This window comes from Eucalyptus grandis, chromosome 8, assembly GCF_016545825.1.
Source record: "Eucalyptus grandis isolate ANBG69807.140 chromosome 8, ASM1654582v1, whole genome shotgun sequence".
NCBI classification, from domain to species: Eukaryota; Viridiplantae; Streptophyta; class Magnoliopsida; order Myrtales; family Myrtaceae; genus Eucalyptus; species Eucalyptus grandis.
Window position 1 is genome coordinate 20,183,919 of NC_052619.1, and position 26,164 is coordinate 20,210,082.

Consider the following 26,164-nt stretch of genomic DNA (forward strand, 5'->3'; position numbering starts at 1 on the left):
CTTCTAATGATCTCCCAAGTTGAAGCCACCATGAAGAGGTTCGAGGTGTTCCCCTTCCAGTTAAAATGGTTCGAGTTATGGGCAAGGATCGGTAAGGGTTACTCCCAAGAATCCAAGACTATCTTGACCGTTAAGCCATGGTTGGTGAATAGGTCCACCACTATCGCCTACCTAGAAAGGCTAGAGCTATAAATGGCTAAATCTGAAAAATATAAGTTCAAGGGACCAGGGGTGCCAATTATCAAACCAAAGGAACACCGATCGGCCATCCCCAATCCTCCAATAAAAGGAGTTGCGAAATTTAGCCAATCCTCCAATAAAAAGAGCTGCAAAATTCAACCATAAGTTGAAGGATTTTATTCCAAGCCCATGAGCAGAAGGTAGACTTTTTGGCCACCCAGAAGTTCGTCCTTTTTAAAAAAGTTGAGTGAATCCATTTGCACCATAAGCTAGACATGCTTTAGCATGGCGGCCTTATTACAGTCATGAAGCCTTCGGATGCCAAGCCCCCCTCTTCTTTTGGGCAACATACATCCTCCCAGGACACCTTCACACCCCCTCTACCCAAATCTAGACCTTTCCGTAGAAATTGTATGAGGATTTGCTTAATTTGATCCAAAATAGCTATAGGTAAAATGAATACACCAGCCCAATATGCTTAGATGGCATGAAGGATTGACCTGATCACTTGCAGACGGCCGGCAAATGATAGAAAGCGATGGGTGCAAGATTGTATACTCACTGTAATGCGATTGACTAGAACGCAGTAATTCGCCTTGCTAAGCCTGGAGGTGATGATCGAGACCCTAAGGTACTGAACCGGCAGGTTCCCTTCTTGAAAACCAAGGCTAAGAAGAATTTGGGTCCTTAAGGAAGGCGATCCTCCTGCAAGATAAATCTCACTATTGTTTGTGTTTGGATACAAACTACTCCACCTAGAGAATATTTGGAGGCCTTCCTTGAAGAGCTCCATCAAAGGCAAATCGGCTTCACAGAAAAAGAAAATGTCATCCGCGAAGAATAAGTGTGAGAGGTTCGTTACTCTACATCTCCAAACATATTTGAACTCCGGCCTCGAAGAGCGGATAGAAAGAATATCGGACAGCACCTCCATGACCAAAGTAAACAAATAGGGAGATAAGGGATCCCCTAACGAAGCCCATGCCCACTAGCAAAGAAAAACTATTTCTATTAAAAAATTATTCCCCGTAATAGAAACGTTATCAAATGCACCCTAAGGGAGTGCATGTCCCTCCTATATAAAATTGTCACCCTTTTTTTTTTAATTATAAATAATTGAGATTTCATTCAGTGTAAAACCAATTTGTAATGGCATCGTTTCATAATTAAAAAATAATAATAATATAGTTATTTCATCAGAAATGATATTGCTGCTCATTGAGGACATTTGTGTTGCTTTTTTCAGTAATTAACTAGTTGATCTTGTTGATATTCATTTTGCTATACAGAAAGTATATCCAACGTCATAAAAAAAAAAGTTTGCAATTAGACATTTTACAATTTGGGGTAAGTTTACATTACTTTGTGCTGAATAAATATCCTCAACGGTAAACATATAAGGACATTTCCGAATTGAGAAATGGAAATGAAAAGATATCGTAATGTGGCGGCTAAATAGGATCAAAATGAGATTTTTCGACATTGATGTGCAACTTAGCTTACTTTTGAAATGTCTAAAAATCTATTGCAATAAATTGGGTCCATACTTTTCCCGCTCCAATTGCTCAAAATGACTTAGGATACATTATTAATCATAATATCTTCTACAATAACAGGAGATTTAACAACACGACCCCCACATTTTCATTTTTCTTTTCGCTGTAATTCGTACAAGTTATTAGAATAATAAATTAATGGGGTCAGTTTAACACATCAGAGAAAAACCTAAGTATATCACTGGCATAATAATAATAAGTTAGACAATGCACTTGGCGCAATTCCGGACTCTGATCACTTGATTTTGTCCCAATCTTCTTATTCAATTCTTACAAAAGACTATTGGACATTTTTGTTCACGAAATGCGCGAAGGAACTTATCGCGAGCAAAAATATGTTGAAACACTTTGCTCTATCAAGCACGGAGATTCAATTTTCGGTGAATGGATACAATTCATATATGATTCTATAGCCCTGAAGCTGCACTCGAGCTTCGAGAGCTATCCAACATTCTTTGAGGATCATGTTCTTTGCCACCGACCAGACACATAAAGCAATCCGAATCCGTAAGAGCTTCGTTACAAGCTGCATGACCGTAGCAAGGCGTTGACGACCATGACGTGCCTTCACCGACGTAAGGATTAAAACCCGAACGGGATCTCTTGGCAGACAACTCCATCACCAGATCCCTCAAGTAATGAAAGTCGGCAATCTCATTAACGATGTTCCTGTTGCATATTTTCGTCACTACGGTCATGTCCGGAAAGCCTTCTGTGCGATTACGAATAAGAGAAGCGAAATAAAAGATGATCGCAAGCTTAAGTGAGGAAGCCATACATACGTTCCTATGCCCACCTCTTTTCACGTTACTTCCGTCACTTAGCTCAATGAAAATCAGCTAACTTTGCTTGATGAGGATAGCCCTTTTAGTAAGCTTCTGCACATGCCCTAGACACAAACATATTTGTACACATACCAAAGCCCACTGTGATTTGCTTCTTGGCTCCATTTTATTGATCTACAGTTGTAATTTCTGCTCCGCTTCCCCCTGCAATTGTCATTAGTCAAAGAAAAAGCAACTTCATCAGTCAGATTGATTGATACTTAATACGTTAATTGCTAAGTTCAAGTGACATTAGACAGATGTTTAGATCAGTTGGCATTATCAAAAGAAACAATCCACAATAAAGTTGAAATGCGCGAGATCTAAGATTTTACAGCATTGAGGAGTAAAAGGTAAAAGGCATTCTGATTTTCCAATTTAAAGTTGGGAAAAAGTCATCAAAAGTCCCAAACTTTACCCATTGTAACATATTTATCTTAAACTTTTTTTGTGACACCAAAAACTCAAAATTTGAACCGATATGACACATTCACCCCGAGCTTTTACTTATGTGATATATTTAGCCAAACTTATTTTTTTGTGACACAAAAAAACTGCGACACCAAATTTTTAGGATAAATGTGTTACTTAGATATAAGTTTAGAATTTTTTATGTCACAAGAAAAGTTTGAGATAAATATGTCACCCTATACAGATTTGGGATACATGTGTCACATTGATACAAATTTAAAATTTTTGGTGTCACAAAAAAGTTTGAGGTAAATGTGTCAAAACGGGCAAACTTTTGGGTTTTTGGTGACTTTTACCCTTTAAAGTTGGTAGACTTAAGAATATTTAAATACTAAAACACTAACCAATTTTTTTTTTTTGGGTAAATATGTAAGTATTGTTAATCAGATGAAGTACTATTTGCACCAAAAGATGACCAGGTCATTGACATGAGTAGACACGTTATTAGAGCATCAAATATTGTTAAGCACATGACCCATTGTCGACAACTAAAATCAATATCAATGTTGGCGAATATCCATGATTGTCACCGATTGGTTGTCGATATACGACCACGTGTTTTCAACAACGATCAATGAGGATGTTGACTAGCAACATTGACAAACTATCAAGGTGATGGAGGAAAGCTGAATGCATGAGGAGCATCAAGATATGATTACAAGTTCGAAACCACGAGAGAACAAAGCAATTTGAGATCGTGGAACAACTGGCATGCATTTGTAAAGAAGCAAATGTTCAAGAACAAGATCATGGCCTCGAGAGAACATTGGCACAAAAACTTCCAGAGATGGAAAAACATGGATGCAAATGATGGAAACTACTCAAGAGCGATTGTGACACTGCCATTATAATACCATCGCCCGTCTACTAAAGACCCTCACACGGATCAAACATATTTACTATCTTTTAGTTACTTTTACTTTCTTGCATTCTAACTTTATATTTCAAACTCACATTGTCGATTAAATTCCGATGTGTTACTTAGTTGTAGTTTCCATATCCGCATTGTAGATTAAATTTTGAGGTGTTTCTTTATCTTGGATGTTGCATCATCGATTCAATTCTGGCATAGCATTTTTGCATTTTCAAGATTTGTTGTCGATTAAATTCCGACATCGTTTGTTTATGTTTGGTTCTATCATAGAGTCTATATTTTCTTGGCCTTGTCATCAATTAATGTCCAGCATAGTTTATGTTTGTTCTTCTCCTTAGAGAATAATCCAAAATGGGAAGCGTTCAATTGGAACATGAAAACGTAACCGAATTGGCATAATAATCAGGCATTAGAGTTGGCTCTCAACTGGTCTGTTTGGTTGGTGTCTTGTCCTTCACGCAATGAGTCAGTGTCTCCCAACACAATGATAGGAGCGTAACGAGTGGTCTTTTGAACTATATAGATATACGATGTCTACTAACCTTTTAGTTATAGGCATACCTATTGTCCGATCCCTCTTGTTCATGTTTAGTCCCCTTTGTTTCGAAAGTCGTTTCTATTTCTATATCTATTTCTTCCTCGTCTTCTCCCTTTCTTCCATTTATGAGGTTTCTTTGAATTTTTTTATTAGTAATGGGTGACAGTATTCTGTCTAAATAGTAAATACGGGTAATAAATAAGAGAATACTAAAGCAATCAGAGGGATTATGTTTTCTCCTCAAAGGGAGACCCTTTTTCTACACATGTACCAGTACTACCTAACTAGTCTAGAAGAAATCAGTATATCCGAGGAGTAGTTGAGAATTGAATTGAATTTTTTCCATTGGAAATAAGAAACAGATCTTTTTTTTTTTGTTCCTATTCTTCTTTCTGAAAAAGGGGTTAAAAAAAAGGATTATTTCATTTGATCGAGTATGCTGCCAATAAATTATTCCTTTGATTTTAATGTGTGCTTTCGGAGGAATATGTATGTAAGAAGGAAGCTTGAGCTTGATGCAAATTGCTAAAATATATGTTGCTTTATATGATTATCAATTTGAGTAAAGAGTTAAGTCCCCTTTGAATTAATTTTGTTGATTTTCTTATTGCTTGTGATATTTCCTATCCGTAGTTGACGTAGAACCTCTCTCCTTCAATTAAAAATCAAAATAACGACTTTTGGTAAAAGATATTTCGTAGCAAGAAAAATTCTAGTGAAACAAGTATAGAAGTTTTTGGGCATATCAATATTACAAACTAAACTAATAATGCGAGAAGATGGAGAGAGAAAACCTCCACATAATAGCCAATACGACATTTGCCTAAAAAGGTCTAAAGGTCCTCATTCTATCTCTTACAATTTTATGCACATTAACCAAAATAAAGTGGTTATTAGCTTACTTCTTTTGAAAATGTCTAGCCTTGCTAACTATCGAAGTGCAATAACTAGTCATCAGAAAGATATCGAAGCCTCGCCGCCAAGTCTTCTCCTTTAGTAGCATTAATCATCCATTGATGTTTATCCATCCGACCTCCCAAAGAATGCTATATCTCATGTTGTGTGAGGATACTCCCCATGTACCTCTAGCCTAGTCAATAGCATTTTTGGATTGATGGACTTGGAGTGGGGCTTGGTAGGGATGGCCCAGTCAACTGCGTATTTTATTAATCTTATCAAGTCATTCATAAATCTTCTAATCAAGTCTCTCTGACACCAAATCCGAGAAAAATTCGCTTTATCCATCGTGCAACGCAAAAGTATGACAAAGCAAATAAATCAGGTTGAAGCCTACTGAATCTATGTGAAAAATATTAGCGAATGTATATAATATAAGAGTATGATGTGAATAAAACTTAGACGGTGTGGAAATTCACGTGGACGTGCACTTTGGGAAAATTTTATCCCATCACACTGCGACGTGGATTGACGGTCACATTAATTGAATTTAGCTGGATTTCGTCCACCTACAACCTAGGTTGCATCGACATGCGACACGGACACGCGACACGACACAACACAATACGTCGACACGTCATTTCTTAAAAATAGAGAATTCCGACATCTTTGGGACACTTTGTATATTAAATGAATATTTTTATTTTTAATTAATTTGAATATAATTTATAAATAAATAATTAATTAAAAAATCTACTATGAATTTACACTAATCATTCAACAATTCGCTAAGATTCTAGGCTTTTTTTTTTTTTATTTCATTGTCCCAAATTTACTTTTATTTTTTTGAAATCCACCACCAAAACCCCCTTCCCCCACCCAAACTCTCTTTTTTTCCCTCGTATCTTTCTCCATCCCAAAATTTTTCAATTTTTTTCCCTCCCACACCACCTGACAGCCCGTCATTTCCCCCTCCCTCCTGTCACTTCCCCCTCCCTCCAACATGACAACTTCAAGTCCCTTTTTCATTCTTTTATTTTGCTTCTCAAAACCCTAGCACTAGTGGCTAGCATCGCCTTCTTCTCCTCCTCCTCGCTGCACGATGCCTATCTCCGAAAGCATGGAAGACTAGATCAAGAAGAGCACCAACATTCACCGAAGGAGCGGAAAAGGGAGTAGCCCAGAAAAAATTTCAGTGAAAAGCAATCGGAAAAGAAGGTGAAACGCGCTGTTCCTATGCGCTGAGAGGCTGCACACTGTCACGAACTCCTCCTCCTCCTCCCCCTTGTCGTTGCCGTCACTGCCGCCGCCCCACTTGACGACGCCACCCTCCCCCACGCGCGCCTCCCTCATGAAGTTCCTCCTCACGACCCTCACCTCAGTCTCTACTCTTTCTCTGGCCATCTCTCGCTGTCGCGGGCTTGCCTTGGCTCGCGGCCTCATCTCTGCTCCCTCGCCCTTGCCTCTACCCTCGGACACGTGTGTCGAAATGTGTCGACAAAAATTGACCACATGTCAACAAATCCAACATGCGGTCAACGCGTGTCCAAGCATGTCGACATGTCGGACACGACATGGAAGCATGTGTAACATGTCTGTGCAACATAGCCTAAAAGTACAATAAAACTTGATTTAGATTAAGGGTAAAGGTGCGAACTTTAAGCACGCTTTGATCATCTCTCGTACAGAGACCGAAGGAGAGATCTTCCGGAGAAAATATTGGTTGGGTTCCACACTCCACGTAGGCGAAGAGTAAAATCATTCAGAACTCAACACGTGGCTCCACATGTAAATGGGTCAGAGATTCAAAATTTGCTCAGTGCCCTCCTCTGCTCTCTCTCCTGTATACCTAACCCACCACTTTGCACACTCTGACGCTCTCTCTCCTCTGCTCGAACTGCTCTCCTCTGCAGACGTGTTGACTCGTCTTCTCTCTCCTCTCTCTCTCCCCATTCTCCGTTCCGTTGTGGGGAGAACAAAAATCGCAGATCTGCTTCCATATGTTCTTCCCCCTCCTTTGCTCTTTCTCCTCCGCTGGTTGCTTCCATCTCCCCCCACCTTGACGCCGATGCTACCGACGCTCCTTCGCACGACGCCAACGCCCCTCCACCTCCGCCTCCACAGGTTGCCTCCGTCGCCCCCGACTCCGACATCAACGCCGACGCCGACACCGCCGACTCCACCTCCACCTACGCCCCCGAACCCGACGCGCGCCAACGCCCTTGCCTCTCTCTCACGACCTCTAGTCCGCTCTCTCTCTCTCTCTCTTTCCTCCTCAAAGTGGCGCCTCTCTTCCAGTGAACCGCGACGCCGACGACCCTTCGCCGGTTGCCTCTATTGCCCCCGACTCTAACGCCCCTCAAGCCGGTTGCCTCCGTCACTCCCGACTTTGACGCCGACGCCCCTCTGCCTCCCTCTCGCGACCTCTAGTTCATTCTCTGTCTCTTTCGTCCTTAAAGTCGCACCTCTCTTCTAGAAAACCGCGACGCCTCCGCCTCCACCTCCACCCCCGACGCCGTCGCCGACGCCCTTTCACCTTCCTCTCGTGACCTCTGCTCCACTCTCTCCCTCTTTCCTCTGTGGAGTGCCCTTGCAGGCCAATCCTGACGCAGACGAACCCCTGCTCGCGTTTTGGCCTCCCTCTCTGCGAACGAAGGTCGCTCTACTCGCTCTCTCTCTCTTTCCTCCACAAAGCACCCTTGCTCCTGAACGCGAACGCTGCCAACGCCGTCGCCTCCCGCCGTTGCCTTCCCAAGCCCCACCGATAGGCACCCCATTGGCGACTCCCGTACATCCGAAGGTTCGTTTTTATTTATTTATTTATTCCACTTAGTAGAATTCGGTGCGATGTTAATGTTTAAGTTTATAGATACATCTGCAGCAGGTATTGCTTTATCTCCTGTACGCCCGTTTGTGGCAAGTATCTTAGGCTATTTGTAGGCCATCTTGCCTTCAAATTGTGCTGTTTTTCTCAATTTTTTCTAGCTGTTGAGCATCTGTAGATATTGTAGGTCCGCCCTGTGGTGATTTTGTCATAATATAGAAGTGAATAAATAATTGCGTCGGTCAATGCAAGATGATATATTTCATTTGTTGTTGAAGCTTTTTTTTATATGGAGTTCTGTGAAGAATTTGCAGTGAATGCTTACAATTAATATGTCTTCAGGCTTGGGTTTGGTAAAAGGAATTGAACTTTTTTAGCGCTTTACTTTGGACAGTGCTTCTTATCTGCCTAGGCAGGTATGACTTAAATTCTCTCAACGGGATTTCCGCTTCTTATTTTGTAGTTGCAAGTAGCACAAAAGCCACTTTAAGTTGTTTTAACAAGAAATATGCTTTCGATTAATTTCTCAGCTGACATTTATGTGCATTATGATGCGATTCTTATCTCAGTGTCACAACGTGCTTCTACATTCTTTTGCAATTTCTCAAGCTCTTACCTCAAGAGTCTTCACAAGATCCCATCTACCATGTTCTGCTGCAGCATTCTAGCAAGTATGCTTGCACTCCATTTTATGAGCTCATGGTTTCACCGGATTACAGTAAACGAACATTTTTCTGCTCCAAAGCTATAAATCTTTCAGACATTGATTAGGTTGCTCCACATATTCAGTTTTAATAACAGGTTACTAATGTGCCCAACCACTCCAAAATTATGCTTTCAATTTTGAGCTGCAGTCTCTTTCTTGAGGAGAACAACAAATGGAAAGTTTTGATGTGCTAATTCTGTCATTTCCAACTATGATTTTGGGTGTGTTGGAATACCTTTTTATCTGAGCAATTTCTTTCTTCAAGGATGGCATAGAATAGAAGAAGCAGCATTTTCCTGTTATAATTGCTAGAATCACTTTCATTGTTTTGGGTTGTTTGATGCTGGCGACTCTTCTCTACACTATCTTCACCGATGGTAGCCCTTTCCGGAAAGAACTTTTAACTCCGTAAGTTAATTGTTCTGTCTTCAATGGGTCTTTGTCATTTGGTTCCCTAACATTTGGAGTTATGTTGGAGAAGGTATTGAAATAGGTTGTTTTTTACTTGGTCATGGTGTACTATGAGGAATATGTTTTGGTTCCTTAACATTCGGTCATATTGTCAAATGGTTTCATAAATAGTAGTGCCGATAGGTGTAAATACTCTAAATTCACTAAAGACTATGGTGTCTTAATGTGCTTGTATATTGATGATATGCTTATCTTTGGAACGAATATGACTAGAATTAATGAGACTAAGAAATATCTAATTTCCATGTTTAAAATGAAGGATTTTGGTGAAGTAGATACTATCTTAGGTATTAAAGTTAAGAAACATATTGGGGGTTATTCTTTAAGCCAATGTAGTTATGTTGAAAAATTATTAAATAAATTTCAACATCTTGGTTTTAAGGAAATAAGTACTCCATTTGATTCCAGTATTAAATTAAATTATAATACTGATAGGGCAGTGGCACAACTAGAATATGCAAGTGCTATAGGGTCTTTAATGTATGCGATACATTGTACTAGACCTGATATTGCTTATTCTGTATGCAAGTTGAGTAGATATACTAGTAATCCAAGTACTAAACATTGGAGAGCTATTACCAGAATTTTTTGTTATATTAAGAGAACTAAAAATTTAGGATTGTTCTACAATAATTATCCGACTGTATTAAAAGGATACACCGATGCTAGTTGGATTACAAGTATGGGAGATGAGCGTTCCACTTCTGGATGGATCTTCACACTAGCTGGAGGTGCTGTATCTTGGGCGAGCAAGAAACAGACATGTATAACTCACTTAACAATAGAATCTGAATTTATTGCTTTGGCGGCAGCTATTCGTAAAATTCTAAATGCAAGTGCACGTATCGAATAAGTAATATAATGATGAGAAAAAGTATCGTCCCACGGAGATCGATGATTAATAAACTAATTAAATACTAAAATAGATTAATTCTAAAATTTATCTAACAAATCAAAATATAATTTAGAATAAATTAAAAACAAAACTTGAAGACTAAATGCAGTAAAATCAATAAGATAAATATGTTAGAGCATCTGATTTCACCATAACCACTAGATATGAATTTCATATTGTTGTGAATACAATAACGATATCAAATATGTGATAGCGGAATTTCCTAATCTATTTACTATCATATCTCTAGGTATAGCAAACCTACTCAGCTTATTAATCCACTATATCTCTATGTGAATTAAAATAAACATGAGTGCATTAAAAACTATGAATATTCCCGGTTTACAATGAGTCTTTTGGATCACTTTATTACAGAAAACTACACAAATAACGCGGTATATTTCTATCCACGTTTAATTCATGGTTATATATTATAATGAGCAATTGCATATTATCACACATCGTCAGTCTCAAACATGCACATTAGATCATTCAAGTGGTGGCCAGTCACTCAAAAACATTAAACGCAATAATATATAACTCACATGAATGAAATCAATTGTAAAACATAAAAATCATGAAATTCACATCATCATGGTTAGGCTACATCGTAGCCCTAACAAAAGAAAATTAGAACATAGTAGAAGAAAAAATAAAAATATAAATTAAACCCAGCATTTTGAATCAAAGAACAAGAATTCTGTCACCACTTTTGTCTTCTCTTCAAAATACTTGAAAAACTCTCAGAACAATCGAAAAACGATCTAACCCCTCCTCTCTCTCTATTTATAGGATATATCCAAGATATCTATCTCCCAACGCTTGCAGATAACATTATAGAACAATATCAAAAATTTCCTGATTTGATATCTATCTTCCTTTGTTGCTTTTATTTGAATTCTGACCGGTTGACATTCTTTTCCTTATCCTCTCCATATCTCATTATTCTGCATAAATAAGGAAAATTCAAATAATCAGAAGGAAATCAAATATTTTCTCACAGATAATGCATTAATTACTGCCTAAAATAGGTAAAATAACTATATTTTTATAACTATATTTTTGCTAGTCCTCGAGCAAAAGTAAGACATAACACATACTCAACCTAACAACCTTCTCTATGACATCTTTCCATAATTGCTCAAATTCACAATTCAAAGAAAAACATATGGCGTGCATGGAAAGCGTTTCTAAGAAACGTTTTGAAACACTTCTGTACGGTTTTTATTCGGGAACAAAAAAGAACAGAAACGCGTTTGGTTGCGTTTCTGTTCTTTTTTTTTTTTGTTCCGGAACAAAATAAGAATAAAAAAGAAACATAAAGAGTTGTTTCTTTTCAAAAGAAACACTTCTTGGAAGGCAAAAAAGAACAAAAATGAAAAGAACAAAAAACAAAACCGGAACAAAATTGGAACAACACCGGCTGAAGCTTTCTTCTCCTTCGTGCGTGCTCGTGGCTCTCGGCTGAAGCTTCGTTCTCGTGCTCTCCCTTTTCCGGCGTCTCTCCCATCTCTCGGCGGCTCCCACTCGGCTGACTCTCCGACGACTCCTCACTTCGGCGACTCAGTGCGTTTCTAGTGCTCCTCCTTCTCCGGTCAACGATGGGCTTCGGCGCGGCAGATCTGGGACGCTCGGTTGAGGCTGCCGACGGCAGATCTGGGACGGCTCGCTCAAGCCTCGAGCGAGCGTTGCTCGCCCAGATCTGCGGCTTCTCCTTCGTGCATGCTGGTGCTCTCGGCTGAAGCTTCGTTAGCGAATGCGGCGGTCTTTATCTTCCCTGCCTTGCCAGTCGCCGCCGCCGATATCCCGTGGGGCTGATAGCCGACGGTCCAGCGAGACAGGAGGTGTGATTTTTAAGCGTGCCAATTCATCATCTCGCCGCGCCACCCAACGAGGGTACGATCGCTCGCACTCTCCAGTTTTGTCGAATCGCGTCGTCCGAGAATACGGAGAACGGTCCGTCTCAGACGGGATGCGGGCCGGTGCTAGGTTTTTTGTCTGTTCGTCTTCCGCTAACCCTAGCGTTCCCGCAATCGAACTGCTTCCGAGTGCCGGAGACGCGCATTTCGACTGTCGAGAACTAGAATCCGATGGTTGTTCTTTCTCGGGAGCGGCTACTTTCCGTGTGACGCATTTCCCGTGATGTTATGGATGGTCACTGTCGGGATTGAGCTTCTCTTATATGCAAAAAAGACGATAGCGGCCATGGTGGTGATGTTATCCTGGAAGATATTGAATTTCCTAGGTTATTACTTATTAGTCTCTTTACTCATGGGAACCTACGGGACATTTTAGGCTTGGTTTTGACTTGTGATGTCGATGGAGTCGCTCTTACTTTAGATGTCGTGGTGGGGGCGTCAATCTGTTGCTGAGTTTAGATTGCTGCTCTTCAAGATCATTTGTACCTGTCTCTTATTTTCTGTCTTTGACTGTTATGAAAGAACTTGTGGATGCCATTTCTGCATCGTTTCGTGATTTCTAATGTTTTTTAATTGATAGAGAGACCGTCGAGAAAGAAAGTGTGAGTTGGAATTGATTAATTCTCCTTAAGTGTCCTGTTTTGTGCAGTTATTTGACCTCCCAACAACAGTTGATCCCAGCTACATAATTTCCCTCATACGAAAACTTCTACCACCGAATCAGACACATAACTCTTGCTCCAATGGAGTTGACGGAAATAATTCCCAGAAGTCTAGCTCGGATTCCATTGAAGAAAAGCGGGCCCCACTGGATAATACGAGAGTACAAGACCCAGCAAGTGACTTTTCTGAGACAATGGACATCATTGATGATAATAAGGAATCTGCCTGTGAAGAAGGCAGAGTTGATGGAGAGTCAACTTGCGGAAATGGATTACCCAAAGCTTCTACATTAGAAGAGGTTTGGGAAGGGAATGGTTGCATTCTGTGGGACCTTGCTGCAAGTCAAACTCATGCAGAACTCATGGTACAAGAGATTGCATCCTAGTTTTTCAAATGCTATCTATTGTACCTCGATATCTTGTTTGCTTCATTTTAGGTGGACTTATCTGGTAATTGGCTCATTAATAGGAAATTTCTGCAAAAAGGGTGATTTGGTTGTTTGCCAAATATAACAAAACATTTGTTGTTTCTGTAGTTTCTTTTGTCATATTCAACAATTGTTTCTTCACATTGTATGTGAGCTCCATCCTCTCTAGTAGCTTGCAGCCTGAACTGAGTCACTTGCAAACAAAGCCATGTCTGAAGGAAAATGTTGTATGATATAGTAAGTTATAGTATCTGATTCAACTGAGTAGCCACTTTACTCTTTTTATGTTTTGCATGTCACAGATTGAGAACCTTGTCATGGACGTGCTTCTGGCAAACCTCACAGTCTCCCAATCCACTAGGGTTAGAGTAAGCTATTCTCCATGCTTCTGTTTTCTTAAACCGTTGTGTTGGTGGGCATTTGGAAACCATATTTGGGAACGGTGGCCCGGTTGGTTCTAAATAAATATATTAATCTAATTCCATTTCTGCTGCTTTTATTGGTTTGCAGGAGATTTGTCTTGGAATTTTAGGGAATGTTGCTTGCCATGAGGTTCTTATGAAGAGTATAGTTTCTACTAAGGGACTCGTTGACGCAATTGTGGATCAACTGTTTTTGGATGATACACAATGCTTATGTGAAGCTTGCCCGTACTATATTAGTTATGCAAAGTTTTCTCCTTTGCTTGTAATTGTCAGAGAGAAAAATTTATCCAGGAAACAGTCCAGAAGAACGCTCATTTTATTTATTTTATTTTATTATTTTTTTTGTGGGGGAGTGGTTGGGGGTTGGGGGTTGGGAAATTGAGTTTTTCTTGCTCATCTCCTGCATCGAATTTTCTCTGTAATTTCAAAATACTTTTGTCACTGCATTGACTTTGCTCGATAATGTGGTTGGTTATCCTTATTTCTTGTATATTTCATGTTCTTTTTCTTAACAATAGTTTGTTTTCTTATAGTTTTGGTGCAATGTTTCCTTCATCCTTCTTAAATTGATAAGCATTTAATGAGAATGAGAAATCAATATCAAGTTTATATGCTTTAAAACTAAAAAATAAAAAAGTACTTGAAAAATTTGATACAAACTTTAATTACAAAATTTTCTACGAAATATGCCTTTAAAAATGTTTGTCTTCACTAACCATGAATAAAATAAAATTAATGAGCATTTCATAAGAATGAGAATTCAATATTAATTTTAAACTTTATTAAAGAAAATGTTTAAAAAAATTAAAACAGAAATTTTTTTGTTGTTTACCAAACGTGTTTGTTCTTTTTCTATTCTAGGAACAGAAATTGATTGCGTTACCAAACGTGTTTCTGTTCCTTTTTTTATTCCAAGAACAATTTTTTTTTTACACTTACCAAACGCGTTCTTTTGTTCGAAACTGTTCCAGGAACAGAAACACTTTTTTTTTTTTTTATTTCTGTTTCCAGGAACAAAAAAAGAACATAAGTGTTTCCATGCGTGCGCCCATAAATTCCATCCAAACATTGAAATCAATTTATAAGTTAAGACCAATTCTAACTATATGATCCAAGTGTGTGTGTGAAAGTCCTCATCTTTTCCGAATTATATGCAATCTAAATAAATTCACATTAATGCGACCTCTTAAAAATTTTCAATAATTATGACCAAATCTCATAGGTTTGCTTTTCATTCCTCTCTCCACTAATGTAAGCTAATTATCCAACCAAAAATCAATAGGACTTTTCTTGGGTTGTAATGCAAGGCTGGGCTAAAGGTGAGATAACAGGAATTTTAAGCTCAAATCACCCATCAACACGTTGATTTCTAGGATCTAATTAGAGCCAATGTCACTGTCCAATTTCACTCCTTTAAGATAATTTTTCTACCGCCATATATCATCATTCCCCTTCTTTTTTTTTTGAATTTTTATTTTTTTTATGAATTGTTTTATGGTGGAGTTTCTCCCAAAGTCCCTCCTAATATAACATGAAAATTTCCAACCCATTGAGTATCCAAAAGGCTCACTCAATTGAAAGTTAAATAGGGAACCATAAAAGCAATTTTTTTTTTTTTGACAATACACCCCAAACAACCACTGCACTCTTTTTTTTTTTTTCTTCTTTTTACTCCATTATTCCTTCCAAATTTCTATCATGCTCAAATAATTTTTTTTTTATCCCAAAAGAAAATCAACGTGTTTATAGGGCATGTGATAAGGATATAATTTGATCACGGCTAGGCTCAACATATATGGGTGCCAATGAAAAATTGGATAGCAATTAAGACTCAACGGGGTAACTAGGGATAAATAAATAGGGTTGGCTTGAAAGGCTCAATCGATCCAAAAACTGCCTATATCATTTTCTCAGTTAGATTTAGCTTAGGATTTTGCCTCAAGAGAAAATCAAACAAATTCTAAGATTTGGATGAAATCTAAGAAAATCACATATTTCACATGAATGCTCTCTAGATTTACACATAATTTAAAAAGTAAGGACTTTTAGTGTTTAGTAAATGGATCAACAAAATCAGAATTAAGATTAACTTACCCATCAATTGCAAGTTTAAATAAAATTTAAATTTTCCTAAAAATCATAAAAATTCACAACCAAGAATGCAATCATAAAAAAATTATCTAAAAATTTGTCTTCCCCCCCAAACTTGAATGAAGCAATGTCCTCAATGCGAAAAATAGAAATAGGAAGAAGAAAACTCCCTGGTTGTAAGATAAGTCCATAGATGACCTTGATGATTAAACTCTTGAAAGGTGCTCCATAAAAATTAACCTGGATAAAACAGAGAAAAGTTAATCTTTTTTTTTTTTTTTTGCAAAACATAAACTTAAAAAATAAATAAAAACATAATTAAAATGCTTGGATTGCCTTCCAAGAAGCGCTTGCTTTATAGTTTTCAGCCAAACTATTTCAGATGTCGCTATTTTGGAGGATGAAGTTCAATGGTGGTCTTCTGCTTGTTGTAACCACCTTCGAAGTAGGGCTTCAAACGTTGACCGTTCACTTGGAATGTACCCTTAGTGTCATGCACAACTTCAATTGCTCCGTATGGGAATACCTGTGTAAGTGTAAAAGGACCAGACCATCGAGACCGCAACTTTCTTGGAAAAAGTTTAAGACGAGAGTTATAGAGTAAGACTTTTTGACCAATTTTAAACTCTCTTCTGAATATGTGCTTGTCATGTCATCTTTTTGTACGCTCCTTGTACAACTTAGAATTTTCATAGGCCTCATTGCGAAATTCCTCCAATTCATTCAGTTGCAATAATCTTTCTTCACCTGCAGATTGCATATCAAAATTCAGAAATTTCAATGCCCAATATGCTTTATGCTCTAATTCCACTGGTAAGTGACAAGCCTTTCCAAACACTAGCCTAAAAGGAGACATCCCAATTGGAGTTTTGAACGCTGTCCTATAGGCCCAAAGTGCATCATCAAGTTTTATTGACCAATCTTTCCTAGAGGCATTCACTGTTTTTTCTAAAATTCTCTTGATATCTCTATTTGAAATCTCTACTTGACCACTAGTCTGAGGATGATAAGGGGTTGTAACCTTATGTGTGACTCCGTACTTACTCAAAAGTACTTCAAATTGCTTGTTGTAAAAATGTGTCCCCCTATCACTTATGATTGCCTTAGGAGTGCCGAATCGGGTAAAAATATTTTTCTTCAAAATTTCACCACAACCTTAGCATTATTTGTTGGCAATGTTACAGCTTCTACCCACTTAGACACATACTCCACAGCCACTAAAATGTATAAATTTCCATAAGAAGGTGTAAAGGGTCCCATGAAATCAATATCTCAAACATCAAATAATTCACAAACAATAATGTTGTTTAAAGGAATCTCATTTTTTCTTGAAATATTTCCAGTTCTCTGACACCTATCACATGAAGCTACATAGGAGTATGCATCTTTAAAAAGTGTAGGCCAATAAAATCCAAATTGTAAAATCTTAGCTGCAGTTTTTGTGGCACCAAAATGGCCACCTGCCTCTCCATCATGACAATGATGTAGAATGTTTGCCTTCTCTTCATTTGGAACACATCTCCTTATGACCTGATCTGCACATACTTTAAACAGGAAAGGTTCTTCCCAAAAATAATTTTTAACATCAGAAAAGAATTTTTTTTCTTCTGTTGATATGATAATTCAGGAGAAAGAACATTACTAACCAAATAATTTACAAAGTCGGCGTACTAGGGAATTTTTGTGGACATGATGGAAAAAATTTTCTCATCAGGGAATTCTTCCAAAATTGGTCTTACCTCTTCCTTTGAATTTGGAATTCTTGATAAATGGTCTGCAATAAGATTTTCAGTCCCCTTCTTATCTTTGATTTCCAAATAAAATTCTTGCAGCAATAGAATTCACCTGATCAACCTGGGTTTTGATTCTTTCTTTTCAAGCGGATACTTAAGAGCAGAGTGGTCAGAATAAACTATAACTTTTGAGCCAATTAAATAAGAACGAAATTTATCAAAAGCAAATACTACCGCCAAAAGTTTCTTTTATGTTGTTGAATAATTCAATTGTGCACCTGACAAGATTCGACTGGCATAGTATATGGTTCGAAAAATTTTATTCTTCCTTTGTCCCAAAATAGCTCCTACTGCAAAATCGCTAGTATCACACATCAGCTCAAAAAGTAAATCCCAATTTGGTGCTGCCATGATTGGTGTTGATATTAACTTCTCCTTTAAAGTATTAAAAGCCTGCATGCATTCAACAGAAAAATTAAAAGGAGCATCTTTTTCCAAAAGATTAGAAAGAGGTTTAGCAATTTTTGAAAAATCTTTTATAAATCGCCTGTAAAATCCTACGTGCCCCAAAAATCCTCTGACAAGTTTCACAGATGTTGGCGGAGGTAATTTTGCAATGACTTCCACTTTGGCTCGATCGACTTCTATTCCGTTTTGAGAAATTTTATGCCCGAGCACTATTCCTTCCTGCACCATAAAGTGACACTTCTCCCAATTCAAAACAAGGTTAGTCTCTTCACATCTTTGTAAGACCAAAGCCAAATTATTTAAACAAGAATCAAATGATAGGCCAAAAACGGAAAAATCATCCATGAAAATCTCAATATATTTTTCAACCATATAAGAGAAAATAGCCATCATGCATCTTTGAAAAGTAGCCGGTGCATTACAAAGACCAAAGGGCATTCTTCTAAAAGCAAAAGTACCATAGGGACAAGTAAAAGTAATTTTCTCTTGATCTTCTGGTGCAATAGGAATCTGATTATACCTTGAATATCCATCCAGAAAGCAATAAAATTCATGCCCTGCAAGTCTTTCTAACATCGATCAATAAATGGTAAAGGAAAGTGATATTTTCGAGTGGCATCATTCAATTTTCTATAATCCATACACACACGCCATCCAAGAATGCTTGTTCTAGTTGGAATCAATTCATTGTTATCGTTTTTCTGAACAGTCATTCCACCTTTCTTTGGCACAACTTGTACAGGACTTACCCAAGAACTATCAGAGATAGGATAGATGATACCTGCATCAAGTAGCTTAATTACCTCAGCTTTCACTACTTCTTGCATCTTCGGGTTCAAACGCCTCTGAGGTTGGATAGTGGGTTTATATTGCTCCTCCATCAAAATTTTGTGCATGCAAATTGAAGGACTAATTCCCTTGATATCAACTATTTTCCATCCAATTGCACCTTTATGCTCTCTTAATACTCTGAGCAATTTCTCCTCCATTAAATCTGTCAAAGAAGAAGATATAATTACTGGTAAAGAAGAAACTCCATCTAAATAAGCATATTTCAAATGAGAAGGTAAGGGTTTGAGTTCAAGAATTGAAGGCTCTTCAATTGATGGTTTAGGCTTTGTAATGTGTTGTCCCAACTCCTCAAATTTAATTGCCTTTTGCCTTGAATATGGTGGAATTGCCTCCATGAAATTTGCGTACTCCTTTATCTCCTCGTTCTGAATATCTTTGTCCCTTAGTTGAATCGGACATGCTTCAAGTGGATCTTCAAAAATATTTTCCTGAAAAACCTTATTCACCAACTTGTCAACTGCCTCAATTCTAAAACAAGAATTATCATCATATGGATATTTCATTGCTTTAAAAACATTAAATGAAACAAGATCATCTTGAACTCTAAGGATCAACTTCCCTTATTGTACATCAATAAGAGCTCTTCTTGTGGCTAGAAAAGGTCGACCTAAGACAAGTGGTACCTCAAAATCTTCCTCCATGTCAAGAACTATGAAATCTGCAGGGAATATAAATTTGTCAACTTTTACCAAAACATCTTCCACAATACCTCTCGAATATTTAATTGATCGATCAGCCAGTTGAAGTGACACCGTGGTTGCTTTTACCTTGCCCAATCTTAATTTCTTGAAAACTGAATAAGGCATCAGATTAATACTTGCACCTAAATCACATAATGCTTTTTCAAAGTAAGAATCCCCAATAGTGCAAGGAATAGTAAAACTCCCTGGATCTTTTAATTTCGGAGGTAATTTGTTTTGTAGGATAGCTGAACACTCCTCGTTTAACTTCACAGTCTCATAATCCTCCAGTTTCCTTTTGTTTGCCAAAATCTCCTTAAAATTTTTTGCATAACTAGACATTTGCGCTAAAGCATCTACAAAAGGAATGTTAATGTGTAATTTTTTAAATACTTCAAGAAATTTAGAAAATTGCTTATCCATTTTGTGCTGCTGGAGTCGTTGAGGGAATGGAATTGGCGGCACATATGGCTTGGGATTATTTGGAAAAAGTTTACTCTTACTTGTCTCCTTCGATTGTTTATTGATCACTTCTTCTTTGTCTTTGACAATCTCTTCTTTTCCCACTTGTTTACCACTTCTCAGGGTACTAGCCTTTATGTTTTCAATTGGATTTTTCTCTGTGTTGCTCGGCAAAGAACCCTGTTGTCGTCCTGACATCATGCTTGCTAACTGACCCACTTGCATTTCCAAATTTCTGATTGAAGCCTCTTGGTTTTGAAATCTCACATCCGTGCTTTTGATGAAGTCATGAGTTATGTTAGCAAGTTTGGTGACTATGTCTTCCAAATTTGACTTTGTCTCTTCTGATTGTTTGAATCATTGTGGTCTTGTCACATTCTGATTGTTCCATGAAAAATTTGGATGATTGCGCCATCCCAGATTGTATGTGTTGGAGTAGGGATTATTCTGTGACCTGTTAAAATTCCCAACAAAGTTAGAATTTTCATGAGATTGTTTAAAAGTATTACTTACCTGACACTTTGTGCTAACATGTCATCTACCACAAAAATCACATGTCAAATTGTGAATTTTCATGGCTGAAACACTCATATTATCAAGCTTTTTGTTGAGTGTTTCAAATTGTGCAGCAATTGCAGCAAAATCATCTACTTCATGAATTCCGCTAACTTTTCGCATTGGTAATCTCTCAGTAGGCCACTGATAACTATTGGACGCCATCTCCTCTAATAGATTGTAGGCTTCTTCTGGTGTTTTATTATTTAAAGTCCCCCTGCAGCTGCATCAATCATAGAACGAAGATTTGCACTAGAGCCATTATAAAAAGTTTGTACCTGCATCCATACGGGTAGTCCATGATGTGGGCATCTCCTAAGAAATTCTTTAAATCTTTCCCATGCTTCACATAATGATTCATTATCCATCTGCATAAAATTAGTAATATCATTACGTATCTTCGCAGACTTTGCAGGTGGAAAGAACTTACCAAAAAATTTCTTAGCCATATCATTCCATGTAGTAATTGATCCTGCAGGAAGAGAAGAAAGCCAACTCTTAGCTTTATCTCTAAGAGAGAATGGAAATAATCTCAATCTAATAGCATCATCTGTAACTCCATTATATTTAATGGTGTCACAGATTTCAAGAAAAGCATCGATGTGAGCGTTTGGATCATCGCTTGGTAGCCCACTGAATTGCACCGATTGTTGAAGCATCTGAATGAGTGACGGTTTGATCTCAAAGTTGTTTGCTTGAATTGCAGGTCTTCTGATACTTGATGTGGTGCCTTGAACTGTTGGCGCAGCATAATCTCTTAAAAGTCTACGTGGATTTTCATTATCACCGTCTGCCATCTTAGCGTGATTTCTCTGTTCTCTCAGTTGCCCTTTGAATGTACGCTCGATTTCTAGATCAAGTTCAACAAGTTCCCCTTATTGGCTACGTGTCATAAACCGATGTACACTCCGAAAAATAAAACAAAACGAAAGCTAGATTAAACTTAGAATTATCTGGTATCAATATTAATTAGTATTAAACAAACGATCCCCGGCAACGGCGCCAAAAACTTGTTCGTAAAATTCTAAACGCAAGTGCACGTATCGAACAAGTAATATCATGATGAGAAAAAGTATCGTCCCACGGAGATCGATGATTAATAAACTAATTAAATACTAAAATAGATTAATTCTAAAATTTATCTAACAAATCAAAATATAATTTAGAATAAATTAAAAACAAAACTTGAAGACTAAATGCAGTAAAATCAATAAGATAAATATGTTAGAACATCTGATTTCACTAGGACCACTAGATATGAATTTCATATTGTTGTGAATACAATAACGATATCAAATATGTGATAGCGGAATTTTCTAATCTATTTACTATCATATCTCTAGGTATAACAAACCTACTCAGCTTATTAATCCACTATATCTCTATGTGAATTAAAATAAACATGAGTGCATTAAAAACTATGAATATTCCCGGTTTACAATGAGTCTTTTGGATTACCTTATCACCGAAAGCTACACAAATAACGCGGTATATTTCTATCCACGTTTAATTCATGGTTATATATTATAATGAGCAATTGCATATTATCACCTATCAGTCTCAAACATGCACATCGGATCATTCAAGTGGTGGCCAGTCACTCAAAAGCATTAAACGCAATAATATGTAACTCACATGAATGAAATCAATTGTAAAACATAAAAATCATGAAATTCACATCATCATGGTTAGGCTACATCGTAGCCCTAACAAAAGAAAATTAGAATATAGTAGAAGAAAAAATATAAATATAAATCAAACCCAGCATCTTGAATCAAAGAACAAGAATTTTGTCACCACTTTTGTCTTCTCTTCAAAATACTTGAAAAACTCTTAGAACAATCGAAAACGATCTAACCCCTCCTCTCTCTCTATTTATAGGATATATCCAAGATATCTATCTCCCAACGCTTGCAGATAACATTAGAGAACAAAATCAAGAATTTCCTAATTTGATATCTATCTTCCACTGTTGCTTTTATTTGAACTCCTGACAGTTGACATTCTTTTCCTTATCCTCTCCATATCTCATTATTCTGCATAAATAAGGAAAATTCAAATAATCATAAGGAAATCCAAATATTTTCTCATAGATAATGCATTAATTACTGCCTAAAATAGGTAAAATAACTATATTTTTATAGAGTTATCAGCAGTTGAGAAAGATGCTGAATGGATTATGAATTTGTTGTTGGATATCAAATTATGGCCTAGTCCTATGCCTCCTATTTCTATTCACTGTGATAGTCAGGCCACTTTGGCAAAAGCCTATAGTAGCACCTATAATGGTAAGTCTAGACACATTAGTCTAAGACATGAATATGTGAGACAATTGATTAAAGATGGTACCATAACAATTATCTATGTGAGGTCAAGTAATAATCTTGCCAATCCTTTGACGAAAGCTTTACCAAGACATATGGTAATAATGACCTCATAAGAAATGGGGCTGAAACCCTTTAATTAAAGTCACCAATAATGGTAACCTGACATTTTTCTAGAACATCACTAGTTACAAGGTTTAATGGGTAATAACAAGTTATTGAGTGTAATTGTTTAATACTGACGTAGCCCTGATATGAGAAGTCAGTATCGTTTGTTATGTTTTGTAGGTTGAATTGAATTCTTAATGAAGTATGATACAAATTTGTAGTGTGTTGATAGTAACAAAAACACATGATAGATACTTCACCTATATGAGCTTAGAAGTGGTGCCACTTCTTACGAAAGTTAGGGTTGCTTTCTAGAGAGTTCATGAAATAGGATCAAGCACAAGGCCATAATAGTGCGGAGTAATGTAAAGCTTCTCGCTGAAACAAGAGGTTAGTATATGTGCGGTATATCCAACTCTATTACATAAAAGTACAACTTTAAAGCCGAGCTACTTGTCACTTTGATAGAGCTTTGATATACTTGCACTAAGTAAATATTTAACTTGAAAGAGACCTTTATGTATGTATATTAATCTTACTGAAACTTTGGCTGCATGGTTTTTTTTTTTTTTAATTTTAATTTTGAAATCTTTGTTTTACAAACAAAGTGGGGGATTGTTGAAGTTTTGTTTGTTAAAACAAAATGAGTGCTTTTTCTCTGTCCCACATAGAAAAAATGGGAGGAAGTGGGCTAGCTTAAAAGTGTGGGATTTCCTTTGAGTAAATAAAGGAATGATCGGGTGGGGCTAGACCCCATCATACCTGCGTGCGGTTGTGCGATTTTGGCGCGATTATTTGGCGCACTTAGCACTTTGTGCGCCTAGCACTAGTCCCTTTATTATTATTATTATTATTATTATTATTATTATTATTATTATTATTATTATTATTATTATTATTATTATTATTATTATTATTATTATTATTATTATTATTATTATTATTATTATTATTTTTTGTTATGTTATTAATTTTAATCAAAGTTTTTTTGTTTTTAAGAATTTTCGGAAATAAAATATAAAAAATGAAAATTCGAAATTTATTTATTATAAAAATTATTATTATTCCGAATTTTGTTTGTGTCTTTTCAAGACAACCTTTGGAAAAATTACTTATTCGGTTTTACAACTTTTCCCGAAGAGTTGCAATTGTTCGGTTTTCAACTTCTTCCGAAGAGTCGCATTTGTTTATCCGAACAATTTTCTAAAGAACACGTTTGTTCATTCTTTGGCAATTTTCACGAAGACTTGCGAGATTGTTTCATATATATACTTGTCAATTTTCATAAGGAAAATGGTGGTCATTTTCGAGTCTTCTTTCTGAAAAACTGCAGCCATTTTTTAGATTGTTTCTTAGAGAGATCCTGGAGAAATACTAGAATTGCTGTCTAGTATTCTCATTTGAGACTTTGTTGTATCCTGAAGGATTTTTGCCGGTGACCATCAGCAACGTTATGGGGCAAATAAATCCTTAAAGAAAGTGATATTACGCCTCAAAGTCCGAGTTGTTTTACTCGATCCAATTTCATTGTTCAAGCCATTTTGAAGCCATATTTTTCCAACATAATACACATAGGATTATTATAAGTGCCCATGCATATTTTTCTATTCATGTATCTCGAAAACTGGTTAGGGACTCGGCAGTTTTTGGTTTAAACACCTTTTGTTGCATTAGTTTTCTTACTTATTCAGCTGTTAGGAGCCGCCATTTTTTCCCCTCGTATATACGGTGCGTAAATCATCTCAAACTGTACCAGAGTAAAATGGCGTGTCTTGGATGCGGGTTTGAAGAATATCACTGTTCATGGGAAATAATTGTTGGGTTTTGGATTAGATATGCAATTTGTGAGTAGGAAGAGTTTACTGATTTAAAAATGTACCTTTGACCCTAGCAATATGTTGCCTTCTTCTCTTTTTGTTTTGTGGTGTGTTGTGCCCTGCGTATGCCATATATTATAATTGTCATAGGAGTATTTTCGCTTGCTAGAACCAAACTCTCCCTTGGGATATTAGATTTTCTTCAATCATGAGATCATGCAATTTAAGCAGGTCCCCATACCAGGACTTGACTCTTTTTTTCTTTTTTTTTAATATAAATATGAGGGGAGCCTACTTCTTTCATTTGCATCTGAGTCAGTTTTTAACATGTAAGCATATTAGTCTATGTCCTATGAATGCACTGAATGATGCTATCAATTTGCAGGTGGATGACAGCGACACTAATTGACTTCTACATCAACACCGTTGCTCTTTTTGTATGTCTCTAATGCTTCTGTTGGCTAACTTTGGTGCATGCAATTTTTTTTGACTAATCTGATAGAATAGAGGACATGCATAAAAAGGACTCTTTGTGTCCGTTAGTAATGGATAGGACGATTGTGAAGCGATATAATATGGTTTCATCAACTTCAGAGTTTATCCTTCATAAGCTTATGGAACCATTGCCTGCAATCATGCCTATTAGATTTGAGAGCAACACCTTTGGTTTTAGACACCCACAATTAGGAGTTCTTGTTTGATGGCTACAGTTTGGGGATGAGACATTTGTCTTGCTTTACCCTGTGTAACTCATTTCTATTTCGATCTCATGATCTTTTAGGTTTGGGTTGCTTATAAGGAATCAAGTTGGCTTAGTGCATTTGTGTGGATCCTTCTCTTGATATGCTTTGGCAGGTAATATATCCATATTTACCAAGTTTATGTTACTGCTATGAGTATTGTCCGGAGCATCGAAATGACCGGTTAACAAGCATTAGAGAAAACTTTAAAATTGTTGGATGATTATTGATCATATTATGCAGTGGTACTCGATTGTCTTTTTTTTTTTTTTTTTATCGTTTATATGCCGATGATTAATGACAAAGACCACCTACCTATATTTTCCAGATTTCTATTGTAGCCCAATGATGCTGTATCTGTACCTAAGCTTCATTATACTGGATTCATAGCCAACCATTTGGTATTGCCGATAGGTATAACCTTGTAGCATGTATGCAATAGACTAATTATATTTGGCTTTTTTCTTAGTGAGGATAGAGAAAGGAGCATTTGAGATGGAGATTAATTGGTTTTTCATGATTTTGCAAGTTGTTATAGATGGAAGCAAGTTTAACTTTACCATAATTATCAACTTATACAAATTAAAAATTTTCTTATAAATCACAAAGGCGCATTCTTATGAGAGTTACACATTGATACACGTTTAGGTCATGCAAAACTATC

General features: G+C 37.0%; 1 protein-coding gene and 1 non-coding gene across 2 annotated transcripts; both read left to right on the forward strand.

Moving 5' to 3' along the window:
- Positions 1-12,786: 12,786 nt before the first annotated feature.
- Positions 12,787-14,052, forward strand: LOC104453164 (the record flags this gene model as incomplete). Its single annotated transcript, XM_039299718.1, has 3 exons — positions 12,787-13,182; positions 13,548-13,613; positions 13,756-14,052. Coding segments are annotated over 3 exons (759 nt in total), but the record flags the coding sequence as incomplete, so codon positions are not given.
- A 6,753-nt stretch (positions 14,053-20,805) lies between these two features.
- LOC120287935 lies at positions 20,806-20,909 on the forward strand. The gene has a single exon (XR_005546190.1). It is a non-coding gene; the product is annotated as a small nucleolar RNA R71 (small nucleolar RNA).
- The last annotated feature ends 5,255 nt before the right edge of the window (positions 20,910-26,164 follow it).